This window comes from Passer montanus, unplaced genomic scaffold, assembly GCF_014805655.1.
Source record: "Passer montanus isolate IOZ18808 unplaced genomic scaffold, ASM1480565v1 scaffold23, whole genome shotgun sequence".
Taxonomy (NCBI): Eukaryota; Metazoa; Chordata; class Aves; order Passeriformes; family Passeridae; genus Passer; species Passer montanus.
Genome location: NW_024366926.1, coordinates 6,121,866 through 6,144,692, shown reverse-complemented (window position 1 = coordinate 6,144,692; position 22,827 = coordinate 6,121,866). Strand labels below are relative to the sequence as shown.

Below are 22,827 nucleotides of genomic sequence, written 5' to 3'. Positions count from 1 at the left end.
GAGTAACTTAAAGGAAACATAAGCGAAATTCTGATTGATTTACAAGAGTATTTGCAGAATCTAATGCTCTAAAAGTACAAGATTTTAGTAGTCACCTCAGACATCTAGGTTCTACATGCAACAATGATATTGGGGCAAACTGAAAGGAGAAGAATAACTTAAAGGAAACATAAGTGCAACTTCAATGACTTAACGCTCATAACTGACTATAACTTCATCAGTATGATCATGATGTATTTTATTAATACGCCAGTAATTTAGTTTCTCATGTGGCTTTTATTATGCTAGTAAGCCAGAACTGAAATTTGGCGGTAGAGAGATCAAAAAGGCTTTTCACATCAGCTAGGAAGGCCAATCACTTCACAGTTAACCATACAGCAGTTCTACATTCTTCAAGTTTCTTCTTCTCCTCCCCTGAAAGTGCCACAGTATACAATTTGTGTACAGGAGATGCTGAATGGAAGCACCATTTGTACTTTTTCCTTTGTAGCTTTTTGCCTTTAAAAACAATTCAGCTTTATGAAAAGGTGACAAAGCCAAGGCATCATTCACAGCAGCCATGCCAAAGACTATGTTCTCAATGGCAATCCAGAGAAAACACATTTGGACTTCAAAGCAAGAGCCAACTCTGCAGTGCAGAACTTGGTGAAGCTGTCTGGGAACCAGAAGCCTTCATCAGGAAATGCCAGAAGTCTGCCAGGCCGTCACAGCAAGTAGATCAAGAGAAATTTAGTTTGCCTCCAGCTTTGATTCTTTTAGACATGGAAAGAAAAGCTTACTTAATGAAGCTTTGGAAAAAACTGGAACCTTCAGACAATCACTGTGTGAATAATTGAAGATAAATTAAAAAGTTATAAGGTATCTCTAAGAAAGGTTTTGGCTCATCCAGCCATGGTTATTCTATGCCTGAGTGTAAAGTAACCAACTCCAGAATGCATTTTGGCTTCAAAACAGATGTACAATGCAATGCCATTTGATCCTCCTCCTACCTTTTCATAGGTAAAGCTACCACTGAAGTGTAATTATGCTAAAACTTGAACTCAAAATGCCATTGCAGTCTTCCACATCCACTGTATGCTGTGAACATGAGGCATATTTGGCATTGATTAATGCACATCAACTCATCTGGGAACACTTGCTTTTAATAATTGAGCAGTCATTTAACATATGAAGAAATATAAGGATTTAAACACCACCAGCAAATTACAAAGACGTCAGATGTGGGTACCAATTACTATTCATGAAAAGGTGTCACTTACAAGAGGTGACAATGGCTTAAGTACAGTCAAGTGGGGCCTCTGCAGTTTGCCCTCACTATCCACTAAGGAGTAAATGTTGCTCCACAGACCAATAGACTGCCCTGCTTAGAGGGCAGCAGCTCATCTCTTTTTTGTGATCAAAATGGGGGAGTGGGGAGCAACAGAAAGTGATTTAAGGGCCAAGAGGAGAGGGGAACTGCTCAGCACTGAGACCTCACAGCACAGAGCACCAGCACACCCTGATAAACCACAACTGCTGTAAAATATAAGGAAGCCTATTGTATGAAAGATGCAGCATATAGTGCACTTTGTGTTTGGTTTCAAACTAAAATAATAGCACAAAAAAGAAAATTAATAGTTTCTTGCATGTTATTTACTAGACACAAATCCAAATCCCAGACAACAAAAACGATAGAACACTAAAGACAGACAGAATTATTATATAGGCCAAACTGTTCAAGGAATCAGATTAAGCTCATCCCAAAAATAAGTACTCTTTTTCTGATATTAATCTCTGATTTTTCAATGAAGAAAAAAAACTGGATTAAGATCCATAGGTGCACCTGTGTTGGGAATGTGTGTAAGGATTTTCTATTGCTTCAAGGGGGTTAGGTTCATATATTTTTATTTTATTTCCTTGATGTATCCAGTGGAAGTAGGAATAACTTTTCCAAAAAATCACAGATCCATTAGTAAAAAGTCTTGTAAAATTAACCCCAGTGCTAACTGAACTGGTAGTGAACTACTGCAACAGAAATCTCATGGAAGCAAACAAACTGGACTCAGTTCACCCCTAAAGGTAAGTGACTTGCATTGGCTGGTTCTGATGTACAATCCAAGCCAGGGCTCAAGAGGCTACAAAAACCTACAGTGGAAAGGCTGATTTTCTATTATAATTAATGAAAATTACACAGCTCATGGATTTCCTCATTTTTCAGAACTTCCTAATCAATAAAGTCTCTTTCTTTAATCTTGGTGAAAGATAATGCAGGCTGTCTTATTTTGTCCACTGAAAGCAGAGGATATAGATAAATAAATTTCAAAATACTATTAAAAAAGCATTACTTTCCCCTTGTAGTTCAACAATACAAATGACTGAATAAGCAAGAAGAAAACACTTTGGAAGAACGCTTTTTTTTTTCAATAATCCTACGAGATTTCTATTTTAGGGAAAACAAAATGCAAGGTGCATAAAAACAAAGATGATTTGCACACTGGCAATAAAAGCTATTACAATTCCCTGAATGAGGCAATCATGACTAATTGTCAGAAACCACTGACTGAACAATGCAACCCAGATTCAATTCTTCCTCCATACAAAATTCTGGCTAATTGTAGCATATCTTATGGGATCAGCAGAACTTATTTAACTTAATCTCTATTGGCAAACTTGTCTTTGTGTTGTACCCATGTCATACAAGTCAAGGACAATAGCTTACCATAATGTCCAAAGGCCAGGGAGCCGTAAGAGAGCTTGAAATCCAGCAATACAGGAAATTTTTATCAATCCAGTCCTAGTAATTGTTAAAACATCCCTTGCTTTTCTTCTATGGATGTTGTTTTTCTTCTTCTCAGTTAGAAACTATACTTTAGAAGGAACAGTAGTTTTTCTAAGGCTATGATCTCTGTTTGGTTTCCAATCAGCTAATAGTCGCAATTTTATTGCAATAGGTGCATACATGAAAACTAACTTGCTTACTTTTCATGGGTCTTACATTCACTCCATCCAGCTTTCTGGTTCTCTATAAAATGGACTGTGAGACAGTGATTCTTAACAGTTCACAATATTTTTCCTCCAAAGTAGTTTCACTCTTGGTTTTGTTAGATAAACCACACATAAAAACAGTGTTCTGCATTACCAAAATAAAACCTTAAACCACTTGTGACTAAAGAATCAAAACCCACAAAAGCAAAACAAAGCCCTGCTGTAAGAGAGGGTGCAGGATGAACACAATCATAGAATCATTTAGGTCGGAAAGGACCTGTAAGATCACACAGTCCAACTGTTCACTCAGCACTGCCAAGTCCACCACTAAGCCATGTTCCTAAGTGCCACATCTACACATCTTTTAAACATCTCCAGGATGGTGACTTCAAGACCTCCCTGGGCAGCCTGTTTAAGTGCTGGACAACCCTATTGGTGAGGAAATTTTTCCTATCATCCAATCTAAACCTCCCCATCACATTTTGTGGCTGTGTCCTGTCACTTGTGGAACATTATTTCCATAATGATAAAAGAATGATAAAAGTACTATTGACTGCTGACCTGACTATAAACCTGCTGACTCCTTGGAACCAACCTCCACATCACTGCAAGCTCCTTTGAGGCAGCTGTACAGAGGGGTAAGGTCCTCCCTGAGCCTCCTTTTCTCCAGGCTGAACACCCCTAGCTCCCTCAGCTGCTCCTCATAGGATTTGTGCTCCAGACCCTTCCCCAGCTCTGTTGCCCTTCTCTGGACAAGCTCCAGCACCTCAATATCCTTCTTGTAATGAGCAGCCCAGAACTATACACAGGATCTGAGGTGTGGTCTCCAGTGCTGGGTACAGGGGGACAATCAGTGCCCTGGTCCTGCTGGTCACACTTGCTGATACAGGCCAGGATGCCACTGCCCTTCTTGGCCACCTGGGCATACTGATGGCTCATGTTCAGCTGCTGTTGATCAGCATCCCCAGGTCCTTTCCAGCCAAGCAGCTCTCGAAACACTCTGTCCCAGCCTATAGTGATGCCTGGTGTTGTTGTGACCCAAATGAAAGACACAGGACTTTGCTTTACTGAACCTCATCAAACTGACCTCAGCCCATTGATCCAGCCTGTCCAGATCCCTCTGCAGGGCCTTCCCACACTCCAACAGAGCAACACTCCTGCCCAACTTGGTCTCCTGCAAGTGTGACTAAGTGTGCCCTTGATCCCAGTCTGTACCATTGATTAAGATATTAAGCAGGACATGCTCCAATACAGAACCTGGGGAGCAATCCTGGTGGCCAGTGGCCAGCTGGATTTCACTCATTCATCATCACTCTCTATGCCTGGCCATAGAGCCAATTCTGCACACCCCAAAGAGTGTCCCCAGCACACAGACACACACCTGATGACCTGGTTACAGTGTGCACACATGGGAGTGCGCTTCCCCGCTGGAATGTGCTCCGCCCGCTGAACCAACGTGTCTTGCTCATTTAGCTGAGGTGTTGTTGCAGCTTTTTCACTCGGGGCAGTTGTTCCAGGTGATTTAATACTGTTTGATGTCCATCCACTGACAGGAGCTGGGGAAAGAATGCCAAAAGCTTTTAGAGGACCATCTTTCAGTACCAAGTAAATTAACTTGAAACACGAGCAACCAGCAGCATTTGCCTAATATCATTGTCCAGTGTATACCAGCCTCCTTAAAGGAACGTATTAAAAAGCACTCATTTTCCCCTCCTCCCCCATTAAGTTACCAAGAAAGTCCTACCTACTTAATGAAATGTCTGTGAAATAACACAGAATGGTTTTGGCTAACTTGGAGAGGTAGTGGACAAATTTTAACATGTTGAAGAAGTTAGGTAAAAGAATATACAATCTGTGAAGGCATTTTTTTGTTTTAGATACAAAAGCTGAAGCCAAGAACATCAGTATATGAATAGAGGCAGGAGAAAATGACATACCTACTCAAAAAATTTCACAGTGAGTGCAATAGATCATACATCATTACTAACATGTTAAACAAGAACATGCATTCAATACAACATGTGTAGGAACTTAAACTAGAGTACTGTATAAGCAAAATTCATTTCTACATTGAAATTAAACACTGGTCAGGATCAGTTGATTCTGCCAATCTGAAGCACTCCAAAGGTCATGTTCACATCCTCCTTATAAAAGTATGACACAAATAAAACCCTGACATTTTCAGAAATGTATACACTACACACTTCCATGTGTACTCAGGGTTTCAGAGCCGGAGAACAGACATAAGCTTTTATGGAGTTTGAGAAATGCATTTACAAAAACAAAAGGCACAAATGATACTGTTGTAAGGGTAGTGAAGAAACAAGCAGTCCTGCGCTTTTCTTTTCACTCTATTGAAATATGTACCTTGGTAACGTAGAAGCTACAACAACATGGGTTTATGGGAGCTGTTTTTCCTGTCAAGAGGAGGTATCTTTCTTTTTCAAGTACATTATAAAAAAGCCCACATTTCCATAGCCTTTTGTTTGCAACCACAGGCAAAAGAAACCTGGAGTGTTTACTTGGTGCCCTGTCTTTAGTGCAGCCTTGCTAAACCTTGTAAATCAAAGAGTGAAATTAAGACCTGAGTGGAAACTCGGAGGCAAACAACCAAGCAATGACCAAGACATCAGACAGTGCAGGATGATGCTACTGCTGCAAAGATGCAGCTCTCCAACACCAGGGTCAAGGCATTGGTATGAAGCTTTGCCAAAAATCTAGTTTGTGGAGCTGTTAATCTTTGTGCTATTCATCCTCTCTTGTTTTTCATATCTTCCAGGGAAAAAAAGAAAAATCTTTTTTTTTTTCATCTCCATTAATGTAATGCTGATCAGCTTCTGTCCTACAGAAAAGTTGCAAGTACTTTTCAGGCAAAACACTGCATTCCCTGCTGAAAGAGAAGTGCCATACTAATTCACAGAGAAGACAGATTTAAGCAGCACTGAATCCACAGAAAATCCAACAAAAATGCCAATACTGAGCTATTTAAAGAATATAGCCAAGCACTGTACAGTTTAATCAAAATATTACCATGAACTTTAGCAATCCCCTCCTCTACTCACATGTAGGCTAACACATCTGAAAGAGAAATCCTGTTTAACACCAATGTTTTTGTACTGTAATTAAACTTGGTATTAACCTGCTGATATGGGCTCAATATCTGCTTTTGCTTACTCTTTCTGTGTATGAAGAAGAAATATACTCATATTTATTTTTTTTTTAAGTGGTTGGTTTATGAAAATTTCTCAGATCATTTCAAAACTGATGTATTTTTGGATCCTTTTCAGAACCTGAAGTAGCAAAAGGTATAACAATTCATAAGGTTTGCTTGTTTGTTTTTTTTTTTTTTTTTTAAAACAAGACTGTATTTCATGTGTGATTAATGAATCTGCAATATCTTGAAAAAATAACATCATTATTCTTGAAACATTCAACATTCCTGAGCGGAAAGAATTTAGGAATAAAGGCACTTGATCTGGAACAAGTCACTCTGCTACTGTAGCTCACTTTAGATTATAAATGCTGCTAAGCTGAAAACCTAGGAAGAGATAAAAATGAAAAAGGTGGCAGAACAGCTTTGAAGACATGAACAAAAGCGGTGTTGATTAATAGCACTTTCCTCCTCTGTCATCACACATGGTTTTTCAATTTTCAGATCCCATTTCATGAGAAGACAGGAATACACACTAAACCCAAATCTGTTTGAAGACTGCTTTTGCCATAAATCAAGCTGCAACACAGCTTCTAGTTTCTCTTTGGGTTCTCTACTGAATCCCAAAGCCCATTCAGACACATCAGCTGTCTTGTTTGCACTGTGTAGTTAAAAAAAGTGTTTCTTGCTTAAGGGGGAAAAAAAAGAGCGCAAACATCACAATTGCTCCCCTTTCTTTGTTCTCATTACAGCTTTCATTATTGCTGTTTTTCTGAATGATGCTTTTCTGAACACTACCTAACTTTGAAGTTACTACTGGCCAGGAGGAGAATTTGTCTATGTAAATCTTCTCTACAAAGCTGTTAGATCAGTCTTTTCTGAGTTATTTAAAGCACTAAAAAGTGAGAGAAGGAGATAGCCCATCACATTATAACAAAAACTCGCTTTTAAGCAAAACATAATAGAAACCACACAAATTAGTATTGTGTCAAGCAAGAGCTGTGACCTGAGCAACAACAATCTGGGCATTTAGTGCTGAGGACACTCCCTGCCCATGCTCCCACTTTGTGCCCCCAGCATTCTCACAAGAATTCTCCTTCTCTTTGCTGGTAATCACATTAAGACTTTGTTGGTCTTGCACAGTCAAAAATCCACCAGTAAAGTACTGTAATATCTATACCAATAATAAATACCTTATTTGATATACTGGCTCCTTTGTAAAACTTCTACAGTTCTCTAGATTTTTATTTTTTTTTACCATAGATCATTCTCCCTTCCTCACTACTTGATTAGCCTCAGCCTTTTATCTTCCTTGTTTCCTTCTGAACACCAGCAGGAGGACAGCTTTTATTGGCCACTTTTGTCTTTCCACAGGCCACAAACATACCTTTAACACTTCAGTAATTTCACCTAAGGTTCATTACTTCCACTGCAACCCACAGACCATTTTTTTTGTTGGTGGTGACATTTTCCTTTAGTTGCTTTGCTTTTGATTTAAAAAAACCCCACTATTAATGCTCCACTTAAATCTGTATGAATTCTCAGTACTTTTCCCAACACTATTCCTCCTCTTGTAGCTAGAGAATTTCAAATATTAGGTCTGTTTCCTTGTTTAGATAGAACACTGATATTTCCCATATATTCCTTCTACTTCAATAGCAAGTTTAACACTCCAGTGGACAAGATGCTTTTACTGCAGAGAGGAAAGGGATACTCTGAGTTCACATATTCTCTTCCCTTCCTTTCTCTTCTCTATTCCCTTGGAAATCTTTCAGATTGAAACACTACCACTTGATTTAAAAACATCAGGCCCAAAAAACTGATGCAAGTGTTTTTTTTCTTTCAACATGAAGATTTTACCAGGGCACATGAAGAATGCCAAAGTAGGTACAGATCTTTACACCCAATCTAAGTGAAAACCTCTCAGCTCTTGGCAACCAGTCTGAGCTCTCCCTGTGTTTTATACTTTGCTTTTTATATATTACACATATGGTCATCAGCTTTGTTCTCAAGGAGTACTGGGAAGATAGATGCCCCATTATCCAAGATGTGTCAAGGTACATGCACATTTTTAATTGCAAATGGTGACATTAGTAATGGAAAAGGAAATCACCCATATTTTCCTGTTGCCACCTCTGTTGCTTGAAATGGGACAAAGGACAGCAACTTTTGTGGGTGGTCTGAAGATTTAAAACAAAAATTAATAAATTGAATTAATAAATAAAATAAATAATTTATAAGAATTATACACTCCAGCAGGAGCTATTCTGACCTGAGTAACAGAGAGATTTGGGTTCTATGCAAGTTACGAGAAGATGTCAGTGGCCAAATTTTGGAGTTTTGTAGGCTTCACTTCACCTTCACTCTTTTTAATGAAACATTCTAAAGCACTATTGATTTACAATGATGTGTTGTCATTGCCTTTTTTTTCCCCTAAAACCAAAAACACTCTGTACCTGACTATTAACTTTCTACTTTATTAGGTTTAAGTTTAGCAAACCCACAGTGTTTGCTTTCACTGAACTCCTTGGTATGGCTAGTTTAATATTTAACAATCTTTTAGGCAGGATAAAGAACTGCCTCTTTTTTTTCCCTTTTTTAAAAATCCCAGTGTGACTTTGCCCTTGTTAGTCTAACAATAGGTTGTTCCATCGCTGAGCACATGGATAACTGCAAACAGTGCTGAAAGGTTTGGAAGACAAAGGGAGAAAGGCGGATACACAGCGGTGCCAAAGTCACTTTGACAGAGGTTCTCTGGTGCGTAGCAACAATACAACAGCCTGAACTGTTTAACGCTCACTTAAACATAACATCAGCCTTCATGTAATATCTATAAATAACAATGCTACTCCAAGCAGTGGGAGTGCCAGAACTTCATTTTAAAGTGTTCTAACTCAGTGATTTATGCACCGCAATCAAACTACTGTATTATAAATGGAAAATATAAAGCTTCATACATCCAATTTTCTGACTTTTCGTAATATATCTGTACTGTAAGAAATCTTCCTGTTCCTTCTCTCAAAACCAAACAGATGGCCGGATGAAGCAGCGTGTCTGAAAAGCTCTGCTGTCAGCTCACTGTGCTGGCTGCATGCAACACCCCATCCACTCCCAGGCCTGCATGAAATCACACAAGTTCAGTGCAGAATGCTACAGGACAAGTACAAGGTGAGGAAAAAAACAAAACCTAAAAAAACTCCCCCCAACAAGCGCAAAGCTCAACCCTTGTATTCCATAGTTGTTTCTTTTGTTTCTCATGGAGTCTTGGAAACAAAGTCAGAGCTAAACTCCTTTTGCTGATTAAAGGCAGAACAGGACGAATTAAACCATTATCATGTCTTTAAATGCAGGGTGAAAGCTGTATGCACCCGTGGAAAATCAAAACAGGTGTTACCTTGGCCCCATTTCAACAGCCCCTGCAACTAGAGGGAATAGTTCCTGTGTTAGTAACCAGCCTTTCAACTGGAAAGGCTCCGGGTAAATTAGCTGTAAAGCATCTTAATTAAAATGAGTATGGTGGTTTTGGCTCGCTCAGCCTGTCTCCTTCTGATTTGTTACATCACATACCGTCACAAATTTGGCACAACTGGCGTTGCTTTTATCAAAAAAGCAACTCAAGAAGAAAGAGAAAACCAAATCCTGTACTACAGTGTTGCATTTCTCTGCAGTGGCAGTGTAGAAACCCATTTGGTAGCTTTCCAAAGATAAGATTTTGCCTCCCTTGCTATTAGCTCCTCTTCTGGACTCGACAGCTTGGCTTTGCCTGCAGAAAGCATGTCTGTCCAGTGTCATGTAAATTATCTGTCAGTTTCATGAAGCTGATGTTTAGCACTGAATTCCAATAAGAATGCACTTACCAGAGGAATGCTGGCTTTTCATGTGCTGAACAAACATTAGGCATTATTCTTGGATGCCCTACACCTGTGCATCTGAACAGGACACAGAGCTGGTGATACCTAATGGAGAGGAACTGATCTGGAGAGTCACTCTGTGACAAGAAGTTACTTTTTAACAAATCAAAGACAATTAACATCAAATTTTGGAAGTCAGTGAATGTTCCCACTTGTGTGTGAAATAAGCATAGAGCCAAAAAAAACCCTGCATCTCTGTTTAAAGGAACACAAAGAAACATGCATCTGTCCAACTACTGCAAATAACTCATTTAATTGTGCAATTTGGTGCAATAGCACGTGAATTTGGCAAAACCAAAACACAGGAAAATTGTCTAAGGTCATGTTTGTAACAGAAAAGCTGAGTTTCTGTTCAGCAGATCTTGTACTGAGGTACACCAGGCCATTCTTTCTCTGAAAAGTAGGTGGTACATTTCTGTGTCATTTCTATGATCTGCCCCTTCCTAAAAATGAACATTCAAGTTTTAGAAACACACTAATTTTTTCAGTAGCTCTACAGGAGTTAAAATTTCATACTGCCATCAAGTTAAGGTTAACATTTATAAATTACTCTGGTTCCACAATGGGTTTTGCTCGGCTAAGCGACTTCACATTAATTAACTTGTAAGAACAAACTCTTGTGGTTTGCTGTCACATGATGATATAATAATCTAGATTAGATGAAAAATTAATTACAGTCCATAAAGCAGGATCAGAAAGGTTTTATATTTTGACCTGTCAATCATAACACTTTTATGGAGAAGGCTTTCTGCTTTCATGAATGGTGACTACATCATGGAGCAGCAACCTTTAACAATCTTTTTCAGTGAAAAATGGTGGAACTGTTTTGGGACCTATTTTTAACAGAGGCCATACCAACAACATAAGAATTTGTCTTAATGACTAGCAGTGTTAACCCAGTTTCTTCCCCATATTCAGACTTTAGACCTCAATGGCCAAGTAGCTTCTTGAGCTCGTATAATTAGTCCTGACTTGAAATTCCTGTTCTACAAAGGAAACAAATTAGTATGAGAGCATCCTAAAAACACAATTCCAGAACTTTATGAACACTGTGATGGTAACACAATAGTTCAGTTGCTTTTTCCATGCAGAAGTATTCCCAAAACTATCAACTTCCTTACCCAGCCTGTTTAGCCTGTAAGATGAACAGAATTGATATAGGGGCTGGTGCAATTACAAATGAAACACAGAAAAACAAAAGTGACAAGGACGAAAAGTGCCGCAGTCCATCCCTTTATGGTACTTAATCCCTTGAGGACTTACTGGCAGTATAAGCGTTTTGTGATACCACAGTATATCTCGGTGCCTTCCTCCCCCTCCACAGTTCCATACTGTTTGCCCTGATGGCCAAATTCCACAGTTTGATATACAATTTTAATTCTATTTTTTCTACATAAATAAGTAGCAGAATAAATAGCAAGGAGGGAAACAAAGACTCAAACTGCCAATAGAGCACAATGTCAAGTCACGCCTAAGAAGAGGCTTACATTTTCTTTTGCTTTTATAATTTTAATATGATTGTGGGAATGGCATATAAAAAACAAAATGCAGGAGGAAAGCTATGGATAACTCCAGAGGAGGTAAGTTCAAGGCTACCAAGTACACAAAAACAACTTCAAGGAAACAGCAGAATTCTTAAAACAAAGTTGTCTGGGGAGTACTTTTTATGTGCTTGCAGCCGTTTCTAAGTGTGTTCCCTCTGCTGAAGGGATCATGTGCTTAACATATGTGCTTGCTCAGGATTAGGCAACTGACAGTTGTGCGTATTGCAAAATATGCTGACATTCCCTAGCAGCTCTGCTGTAAGGGGATTATATATCCCAGTGATACCAGGCTGAGAGAGACCCTGGGAACAAGGAAACTGGCACAGCTGAGTAAAGGGTCACTTAAAACACCAGCTTTGAATGCTTCCACCACAAACCTTCCCCATCCCATTCCTCTGACTCAACTGCAAAGCCTAGGAGGAACAAAGGGCATCGACTGCAATGAAACTCTCCTTTCCAAGAAGCAAACCAGCCTTTCTGGCCACCAGCTGTAACAGCTCCCCTCAGTCCCCCTGCCATCCCACGGGACCCCACAAGCGAGCGGGATGCTGCCTGCCCAGCTCCTGTACTGGAAGGCAGGGTGTGGGACTGGCAGTGCTGTGCCTGGCACACAGCCCCTATGGTCCCCATGCCTCAGCAGCTCACCCCCCAGCAAAAGGTTGGAAAGATGTCAGGTATAAGAAGGCAATTTCATGTGAGAAAGGTAACACTGGAAGTCCTGACTGCTTCTGACCATCACCGATCCTGCTACACTCTCCCTGAGAACAGTTTGTCTCCTGGACTGACTCCAGCTGGTCCAGGCAGTAACACCTTCTGAGATTGTCCCAGCAGCCTCAATTTGCCACGGTGCTATTCGCTTCCTTTCAAGTTGCCGTGGAATGTCACGGCACGCTGACAAGCAGCTGTCATCTCTCACCCACGAGGTGGCTGCGTGGCAGTGGTGAGTGAAAGCCATTCCTGTGCGTGCACCGTGTCCTTGCCCAGGACTAGAAAGTGCTTTGGGGCTCCTTGGGGGTGAGCCATGCTATGCAAGTGTAGAGTCATAGTTATCAAATATAGACTAGCTCACTGCAAGGTAGCCAGGATGCTCTGGGTTATTCCATTCTTTGAATTTAAAATAATCTTGTAAAAATCTTGTGCATCTGGTAGGTGAGCAGAGCTTCATAATGAAGCTCAACAAAAATGAAGCAAGAACTATTATAAATTCTAGTCTGCACATATAACACACTATAACAGTGTGTTTTTCTTATTTCAACAACAGAAAAAAAATTGAAGATTATCGAGCTTCTTACCCATGCCTTAAAAGAAAGCATGAGGCAGCCATCTCTCATCTCCACTAGCAAACTGAGGGATCCTCTAATATTAGGATTTTGTTCCAAAGAGGAATAAAACCTCTATTACCAACATAGTGGACAACTAGCATAGTAACGTCCATGGGTACTCCATGAATGGCCCCCACAAGCCAATGAGGATAATTCAGGCCCAAAGGTGCTATCACTGTGAGATCCACTCACATGAGACTTCTGTAGAGAGAAACCCAATCCCTGAACCATCTTCAGGTTCACTATCTCTGCCATTCAACTTTGAACCATCATGTTGCCAGATGATGAAATCGCTCATATCTCACAACAAAATCCCTCTGACACCTTCAGGCATCTCTGCACAATCTCAAAAAAATAAAAACCCATAACAATCAACAAATCACCCCAAACCCCTACAGTGAAGCTTAAAAAAAAAAAAGTCATAATACTTTTATTTAAAAAAAAAACCAAACCAACAAAGTATTCTCTGGGTGACCTATACAAGAAAGAGATCTTTCTAACTAATAATTGAAAAGATGTCATCTACCCAAATGACATACCTCTGTAGTCAGACAACTTAATAAAATCACTGGTAATCTTCATGCCACACCATCAATCAGCATCTTACAGCTTCCCCAGGCATGAACAAAATCCTATGACATTACTATTTTGCTTTGGAAACAACTTGGTGTTATACACAATATTCATTAGAAGGGTGAGTGGTATCAGAGCTACAAAACTGTGCTCCCAATACATTTCTGCTATTAATAGCATACCATTATACATTTACATGAGACTGTATCTTCCTTCTAATTATTTCCTAAGGTAGACTTCAGCTATGAAATCAAAGGAGTTTTTTTGTCTAAAACTTTGTCAGGCTTATGGCCTATGAAGCCAAATTTTGTTTGGCCTGAGGAGTACTGGAAATTTTACTTTAAGGAAAACTTTATGCTCACAGACTGCAAAGAAACAGCAGAACTGAAGTCCAAGCATTCTCTGAAACACTTATAGTCTTTTTTTTTTCTTCAACATCTGACTAATTTTATCAAAACATTCAATTACAAATGTTTTGATAAAATTAGTCAGATGATAAAAATTGATAAAAACAAAAGAGTTTTACCTGACTGCTGTTCCACCTACAGGGGACAAGCACAGACTGGTTTCCCATAGCAATGGGTGACTCTCTGTGTTCCTAAGAAGCAAATGTAAACTGAAGCTCCTCTGGCACCTGGGACATCATACCTCCTCCCACCCTGTTAATTCCTGGGCAGCTGCCATTCACACTGCTGCATTATCTTCCCTGTACTCTCCAGTTTTAGGGAACTCTTGAGTTTTCAATGCCTCCTTCTCCTACAGCTTTTATTTCTGGCTCCCCCAATATGTTTGGGGAGAGATAACAGCTTTGCTTCTTTGGAACTTAAGCAGTGCATCTCAAAACCCTTCATCAAGACAGCACAAAGCTGACATCCTCATCATCATTTCTTCTCACCAGCTTCGCTGCCAGTATGAACTTTCTAAACTTTCTTTAAGCTGTTCTGGAACATAATAATCAAAAATTCTCTGCCTGGATTTCCCTCTCACCTGCCTACTTGGTATCTCTGATGTAAAAAAAAAAAATTCACATTATGCAAGAGCATAGGCATAGATTTTCAGAGCACTACAGAATCAAGTGCAATGTAAGTAATCTCTTTAAAACTCTCTCATTCATGAACATCTTAAACAAAAAAGGGCTATTTCATACACCTGACTCATATTAATACTAGAGCACACTAGTAGGATTTAGCAGTGAAACACCTACCAACATACTAAAAATGAGTGTAGTACTACAGAAACTCCAAACTGATGGGTGGTTTCTATGCAAGTTAAATAATTCATCACTTGGTGAGACAGACAGTCATATCAACTGTGAAGCACAACCAGTCACTTACAAAAATGCAGGATTATGACATGACCACAAAAGCTTGCTTTAAGCACACATACTACCAAAAACATTACTTTAAAAAGTGTTGGGGCTTCTGTTGTTTTGAGATTTTTTTTTCATTTTAATGCTAGCTAACTCAGAGAAGTAAAACAGTGCTAGAATTAAACTGATCTAAATTTTAAGAAATCTTTACCTTGCCTTCATTAGCAGACTCACTATTTCCAGGAAAGTACAGCAATGACAGTGCATTGCCATCTTGAGGCTTCCTACAGAACTGCATAGCCCAATCAAAATACATCCATTTGCTACCAACCACAGCAGACATTCAATAGAAGTGACAAAGCCATTATAAAACATTCAGCATTAACACCGTATTTTTTTTTCTTTTTTTTCATGCCAGGGCTTCTATAGTTCCATTTTGAGACTGGATATACTTCTAAAGAAGGAAAACCCTTACACAGAATAAAACCAAACTAATAGAACGATTTAGCATAATTGATCCTGTCAGAAAGAGAATCAAGACTACTCATGTCATATTAGCAAGAAAAATCTGAAGCTAAAGCTTAATTAATAATACAGATTTCCCAGATCCTTTAAAATTACTACACAAATTTAATTCAGCATCAAAGACTGATTCAGCTTAAAAAATTACCCCAAGTAACTACTGCATGTAATACTATGAAAACCTAAGTACACAGTTACACATACAAATGTATCTGTATTATTTAATAACACAGGAGTGCTCATAAAGAAAACAGAATGCTTTCCAGATACAACACATTCTGGTGTGGGTTCAAAGGTTTAGAAATCACCAAAGTTCATTCAAAGGTAGTAGCTATGTGAATTGTCCTTGTAAGAATTTTTACACAAATCTCTGTAACCCAAACTTACATAATAATATGGCACCCTGCTCAAATAAAACCTACAGATGTCCAATACATAAACACTCTAGTGCTTCAGCCTTTTTTATCTTTTTTAAATTAATTAGTACTTCTGAAAAGATCACTTGGAAAACCCATATATATGCATAATATCAACATATGTCGATATTCCTACCTGAAATAGCATGGGATATGCTTGAATCTACGGTCACATGGGAAGCACCAAGATGAAACTGTGGGGTGTATATACATATATTGGATTGGCATAAATGCCTTTAATACAGGTGTAAGGCAACGGATTTTGCTTGTTTGTGAAATGAATTGCATATATGAGGGTACTTATAAAGAGCTACTGGTTTACTAAAACAGCTAAATTGTTTTTTCTGCTCCTCTTTTCCTAGCAAACTGGCCTGTTGTCAAAACTCACAAACAGCCATTTGAAGCCTGTTGTTTTTACGCCCAAGGTGAAGTTTGTTTTCCTGAGCCATCCAAAGGTCTTTAGGTCACCAAGGAAAAGCCTCTCTGGAAGTTACCTGCTTGGTTTGGAGGCTGCCAGCCCTTGGCAGAACCCAGGGGTGCCACTGGCTTGAGGACTGCAGCAGGTGAGGAGTTGGCAGGAGCAGGTCTCACATCCACGTTGTCCTGGCAGGCAGGGACACTCCTCACCGGGGCAGGCTGGGCAGCTTCCAGGGAATCACTGTTCAGAAACGAGGGAAGAGTAAATAAATGTCTCTTGCTAGAACAGGAGAACTTGTGAAATAGAGATGTGGAGTGACATTCCCTCACCCCAGTGCAACAATGCAGCACCCACTAGTCTGTCATCACCAACAATGCTGTGGTAGTTACACCCTGAAGCTGCTTTCTAAGAACTGGACATTTGAGTAAGGTCTGCCAAAAGTCAATAGAGTCAACTGAACCCCTTCACAATTTTAATTTTAAAAGAGTTGTAGTTTCTTTAGTCATTAAACAACATGCATGATATTTTATATTGCCTCTTTAGAGCACTTTACAGCTGCTTTTATACTTCAAGGGTTGGCAGAACTCTTTTAGCCCTTTAAAAACACACATGATGAAAACTGAACTCAATCACAATCCACATGGAGTGCAAGTAGCCGCTAATTACACTGATAGCAGGAAAATTTTTCATTTCTCACTTGCCTTTGGGAAGCTGAAATACCATTCCAGAAACATATTTTGCACAATTTAGAAACCCATCGATAACACTCTAGAAGCCTTGTATTCTTTCTTCTATTGAAGAAAAACAAATTTACAGCACATGTGCACCATGTGTATTTTCACCAGGGTCATTCCCAGAATTACAGATTGTGCCAAGTTTGTGAAGTAAAAATCCACGAGCTATTTTTACTTTACAAGTGTTGCACATGCACAGTATTGCCTTGCCTGTATGACATGCAACAACTTGAACACACCATGAGGCCAAAACACAGGTTAATAACCTTGATTTTTTATTTTTGTTGTTGTTGATGTTGTCTCTAGATTTACAGGGTAAATAATTCATCCATTTAGAATCTTCTTCCAGGTAAGGGATAAAAAAGTTATTCACAGTTTGGAGAATAAATCTGAATGTTCAGTTTAATGAGTTACAGCTATGGCAATTGCAGGCTTTTGGCAACAGCAGTAGTTGTGCTGCACCAGGACTGGTGGATTTGCTGTATGCAGTGTGCACAAGCCCAGAGAAGCACAAATTGAGACCTTGCATACCATTATCTTCAAATGCTGAAAAGATATTTAAAGACATTTGTACAGCTAAAATGGAGGCATTGAAGGTGCACACTAGATTCCTTTGAGACATATGTTCCAAGTTTTTACAACACGCAGATTTTGAAGCAGTGGAGATACAGGGTATAAAAGTGCTAATGCAAACTGAAAGAAAAAGGATAGGTAAGTACCCTCTGATGTGAAGAGGCAGCAGTGGTTGAAAATGACAAGGTAGTTTAGGATTAGCTTCCACAATGAAAAAAAGTGCAGGTCTGCAACTTCACTGTTATAGAAACATCCTGTACAGAAACATTCTGTACTGTTGAATATATTTGACATGCAACCCATCAAACCCATTCGAGGCCAGAGCCCCACTGCAACTTTAAGAATTCCTTGTTAGCACTGTTAGTGCTAAAAAAAGAAAGTTTCCTCCTTCTCCATCCAAGAGGCTCATTACTGCTTGTCAAATAACTTTTCAAGTCTAGCACCTCTTCACTGCCTTTGTCTGGAATATATAAGTCATAAATAATACAAATCATCAGTCAGAAATAAAAAAATCCTGCTGACTCAGCAGCTATCTTTTAAAAGCAGAGGCTACTCAACAAGCAAAAATGGATTTCAGACAAGCAAAAATGGTTCCCTCCAGGGAGAAGATGGCAAGGAAGCAGACTCGGAGGAAGGCCCACAAGGCTCATTGCAATTCTAATTGGAAACTCTACTGTTGCCATTTTTGTGGTCAAATTCCATGGCTTGTCAATGACATGGCATGCCAGTTCCTGAAGCAAAAGAATGTTGGAGACATTCAGGCTTTCATTTAGAAATAAGGTGAAACCCCAATGATCCCGAACTAAAAGACAATTATAAACCCAGGTAATAAGCTACCTCTGATGTTTTTTTATCATCTCTGGAAGTTTACGTGCCAGGAGCCTCAAGCAAGAAGCTTCCTAAGGGAAAAGCCTGAAGCCATCACTCAGACAGAAAGGATGTTACTGGCCTCAGGGCAAAACTTCTGAGGGGTCTTGGACACCCTTTGCATTGCATGTCTGATTCTTCAAAGCAAAAATTGAATAAACTCAAGCCACTAGCTCAGCCTGTCAATTTAACAGGCAGGCTGCTACTGCAGCTTGGCAAGTCTCTACTGTGCCATATGGCCCACCTATGGCATGAAATAACGCACCATTTTTCTGGAATTACAGCCTCCAATCAGTTGGCTGCAAGTGCACATACAGTGTTCTCTGCAGAAAGACAGACCCATCTTTGTAGGAGCGTGCCCCCTAATGACAAGAGTGGCAAAACTAGCCTTTGTCCCCCAAAAAAGGAAAGAAGCCCACAAGTTTCTCTCACCGATTAGGGAAAAGCCACCTCATAGGATCTCAGACACTTCACCAAAAACTCGAGGTCATCTAATTGGACACAAGCCAAAAAGTCCCACCTGGCCCATCAGGTAGAAAAGAAGAGAACAAAAGAACTGAAGGGCTTTTGTGAGGTGTTTATACCAGGAGCAGACCTCTGTACCTGGCTCGAGTTTTTCTCTTTCTTATTTTGCCTTTTATTAAACCTTTTCTGTTTCTAACACTGCAGCAGAAGCCATCCTGCTTATTATATGCCCCCAAAAGGTAATAGCTAAGCTATTCTTGGGTGTGTTAGTTTCCTTTTGAGGGCTTATGAGAACTGGCCCAAGAAAAAGAAACCAAACACATCTTTATCTCACTTTCAAAGATGCACTGCACCCTCACCAGCATCTCCCTCAGAAGAGGTCCAACCTTTTAAACTGAACTTGAAATCATGCTGCAAAGTTAATTCATCAACACTTTACTTCATGTTTTTCTACATGATAAACACTCAAACTCCAGTTTACAAATACAGTGATGATCCTTCCAGAAGCGCACTTATCTTCTACAAATGGCTGTAAAATGCCCACATTTAGTCCAACTAGTATTTTGCAACTCACTAGGATATTGTACAATGATGACCCCCAAGTTTCACCATCTAGAAAATACAGGATTTGAAGAGACAAAAAAAATATACTGAAATTTAAGAAAATAAATATATTATGGAAGAGAGCTCCCACCTGCTTTTCAATGTCGTCATTGGGAAGCTGAGGGAGGAATGATAAACCTAATTTGTTTACCAAGCTCTGTGTGAGCACTTTCTCAGACTTCCCAGCTGACACTCACAGGTCAGCTGCAGGTCAAGAACATTTCGATGTCAGAACACTAGTAATATTATTAATGACACACCTACCCTTCTGCCTCTAGCATTAACATTTTAACTCTGTTCCACAACTCTTAAACTCCTCCTTCTCCACCTGATGAATACTTACTGGAAAAATCAATGTTTTCCAAAATAAAAATTAATGCAAACATGAGGCTCATCCCTGCAAGCTAACATTTCCTGCGAGCTGTGAATGCTCTGCTGTCAGCCTTTGGTCAAGGGGTTTTAACACTGCAAGAACCAAGGAATGATGAAACATGAGTCTGTCAGACTCAGTTTTGTGTCCTGAAAACCCATGAGAAGTTAGATTAATAAGCTATGGGAAGATTAATCAAAATAATTCTGGAAGTGTGTTGCAAGGGAAACAGATTGCAAAAACAGCTCAAGAAAAATGTCTGGCAAAGAAGCAAGCCAAAGACACCTCTCTATTTTTTACATATGCTAGCTTATACTTAACAGACACGCCTGAAATTCCATGGAGAACAGCTCCTACCACACAGTGCAGCCTTATTTTATCAAAGTAAGTGTGTGTATGGAAAACAAATTTCTACTGAACAAGTCAAGAGGCTTGAGGGGGACACACAAGGCTCCAGTGCCAGTGCAAACTTTATTCAGAGCTCACAAAAGGCTCCTCAGACTTACCCTGTCTCCTGGTCAACACAAGCACTGTGGAAAACTGGGGGAAACAAAAACTAGAAAAAACAAGTAGTAATTCCTCCTCCTGTGAGGGAGGAAGTGGGTCCAAGTTACACTTGATATAAGCACCAGTTTTTCAGAGACCAGGCTGAATGCATTTCAGAGGCATTTTAAGAAATTTGCACTGAAAAATCCTTCTGAATGTATTTAGAGGTTTTGATGCTCTTCCTCCCTCAAAAACCTCAAACTCACAAAAAACCCAACAAACAAAACCAAAACCAAACAAAACTCCAATAAACCAAAAACACCCCAAAAAGCCAACCAACCAACCAAACCCCAAGAAAACAAACAAACAAAACACCAGAGAATAAAAACACATGATCTGGAGCTATAGATGCCTAAACCTCCCTCCAACCTTCCATGGCAACTCCAATACAATGCTGCCCACAATTTCTTCACACATTCTTTGGGGAAGCTAATGATGGAGATGTTTTTAGCCAAAGGAGAACCTGTTAAATAACTGAAAAGGAATTGAGCTCTCTGTCATGTAACTTCTAAGAGCACTAAGGTGATAACAAGGGCCAAGTCACTTCGACTTTCCCAAACAGGTTCAAGGGATTTGGTGGGACCTTCTCCTCATGCAAGCCCAAGATATTGGCTATCCATCTGTAAAAATTATCAGTTGAGCACAGAGCTCAGTCAGGTACATGAGTATTTTACTAATAGTTCTGCAGCTATAAATGATGGTTTAAGTATCTTGTTAAACCAACTTGTTCTGTTGTCCAGAAAAACTGTGGAAGTAGGGCACAAGTCCCCTGTGGTTGAGGAAATCTGCTGACAGTACAGCTCATGTACTATCTGAAGGACAGTTTGTAAATGCTTTCTCCAGATAGCCAGGAATTCTGTGACCTGGATCTCAAGTTTCAATTGTTTGACATACAAATCATGTGCTATATTTTGTCCAGTATCGAAATACACAATAGTTGAAAATATATATGTAGGAAACCAGATAAAGGTAGGTATGAGAATGACAAAAAAACTCCATGAACAAGGGAAATACAGATGGCTTTTTGCAATGGTTTTCTGGTGTAACAATAGAGAAACAGAAGCCAAGAAGCACTGAGTGCTGACCTTCTCCTTACTACAAGCCAGTGTTTATATTTCATCTTAACCTAACAGTGCTCCAGTATCTTGCTAGAAAGAAGCAAAGCAAAAAAAAAAAAAAAAAAAAAAAAGAGCAGAGAAAATCATCTGGGTGGAGGTATTTCTATATCACATTACAGGAGGGAGTATGTAACCCCTCTGTAAGCAGTGCCCTATCACAGAAATAACTCAAAGCACCTTTCAGAGTATGTATTCTCTCAGAGTTAACACCAGTGCTCATCTCACAAGACAAGACTACCATTTTTTTAAAAGGAATTGAATGTAGCATAGCATCAGGAAGATAAACCAAAAGCCATGCCAAAAACAAAAGAGTTGTCAACACCCATTCTTGCTAGTGTTTCCCAAAATTTCCCAGTGTTTCTGCCTTGAGATTTAATTTTAAGGCAGAGCTCCAATTCTTGCTCACGCAAGACATTAAATACATCATTTCCTGTGCTGCATATGTGTCGTTTGTTAGAAAACACGCAAGCCCCATAAACTCAAGGCCATCCCTGCTGCCATTAGGATGAAACACTTAGCTTAGTGCAAGACTGCATAGCTATTATACACCTCAAAAAAAGCCCATTACAGAGGAGTCTGGTGGGGAAGAAAACGTGTGGATGCTCACCACCACCTCAGGCCAGTTACTAAGTCAGAAAAAGGTCAAGTACTCTGGCAGCTACCCAGTACAGAGCAGTTTTAGACAGCCAGCTTTTTTGGAGCAGAGTCAGTGAAGTGAGAGGGATAAAAGGGAAATATATCTGGAGGAACCTTACTGCAGAAGAGAATCAACACCCTGTTTTTGTTATAGCTATAACCTTCCTGAGTTTGTCCCCAGAGATAATGCAAAGAAGCCTAAGCTACCTTGGTAAAATAGATTCATCACCTTTTCATGAAAGTTCTGAAATATATGAGCCAGAAAACTCCAAAGCAGTTTATTACTTGGTTTCCTTGGTTGAGCCAAACAGACCTAGTTCTATTTGAACTAGTTAGTCCACTGCATTCTGTTGTATAATTATCTCTTTAGTTATGGGACATAAGACTTCAGCTCTGTTTATCAACTATTTCATTGTGGAATGAAGTGAGCTGCCATTTAAAATAGCTTTCCATCATTACATTCATTTACATTTCACAGTATGTCACTAGATGGATTTTAAAGCAGAGACATTTTAATACCTAGTTTCACACTCAATTAATACATTTCTCTCAAATCTATTATTTTTTTCTGACATAATTGACTAGTTTTGCTTGATCTTTGCTGGAATTCAGTAACAATTATGTAGTTGTTGACACTACATTTATCTTCTTCTCCTACATGTTTCTCAAGCCATACAGCAAAGGCTGTGGTCCTTTATTCATCAGGACAAGACAGCACAAAGCTTCATTTCTTCAGCTCTATCTACTGGAAACCTCTCCCTCCTCACCAATGCAGCAGCTTAGGA

General features: G+C 39.5%; 1 protein-coding gene across 9 annotated transcripts in view; it reads right to left on the bottom strand.

The window, feature by feature from the left end:
• The window catches only part of PDLIM5 (PDZ and LIM domain 5), a 127,110-nt gene that overhangs the window by 12,535 nt on the left and 91,748 nt on the right, over positions 1 to 22,827 (bottom strand). For all 9 annotated transcript variants that reach the window (XM_039710600.1, XM_039710597.1, XM_039710604.1 and 6 more), the window contains 2 exons: positions 16,207 to 16,370; positions 4,346 to 4,520 (listed from right to left, as the gene is read on the bottom strand). In XM_039710600.1, the coding sequence (XP_039566534.1) occupies positions 4,346 to 4,520; positions 16,207 to 16,370 (339 nt within the window). The remainder of the gene's footprint in view (positions 1 to 4,345; positions 4,521 to 16,206; positions 16,371 to 22,827) is intronic.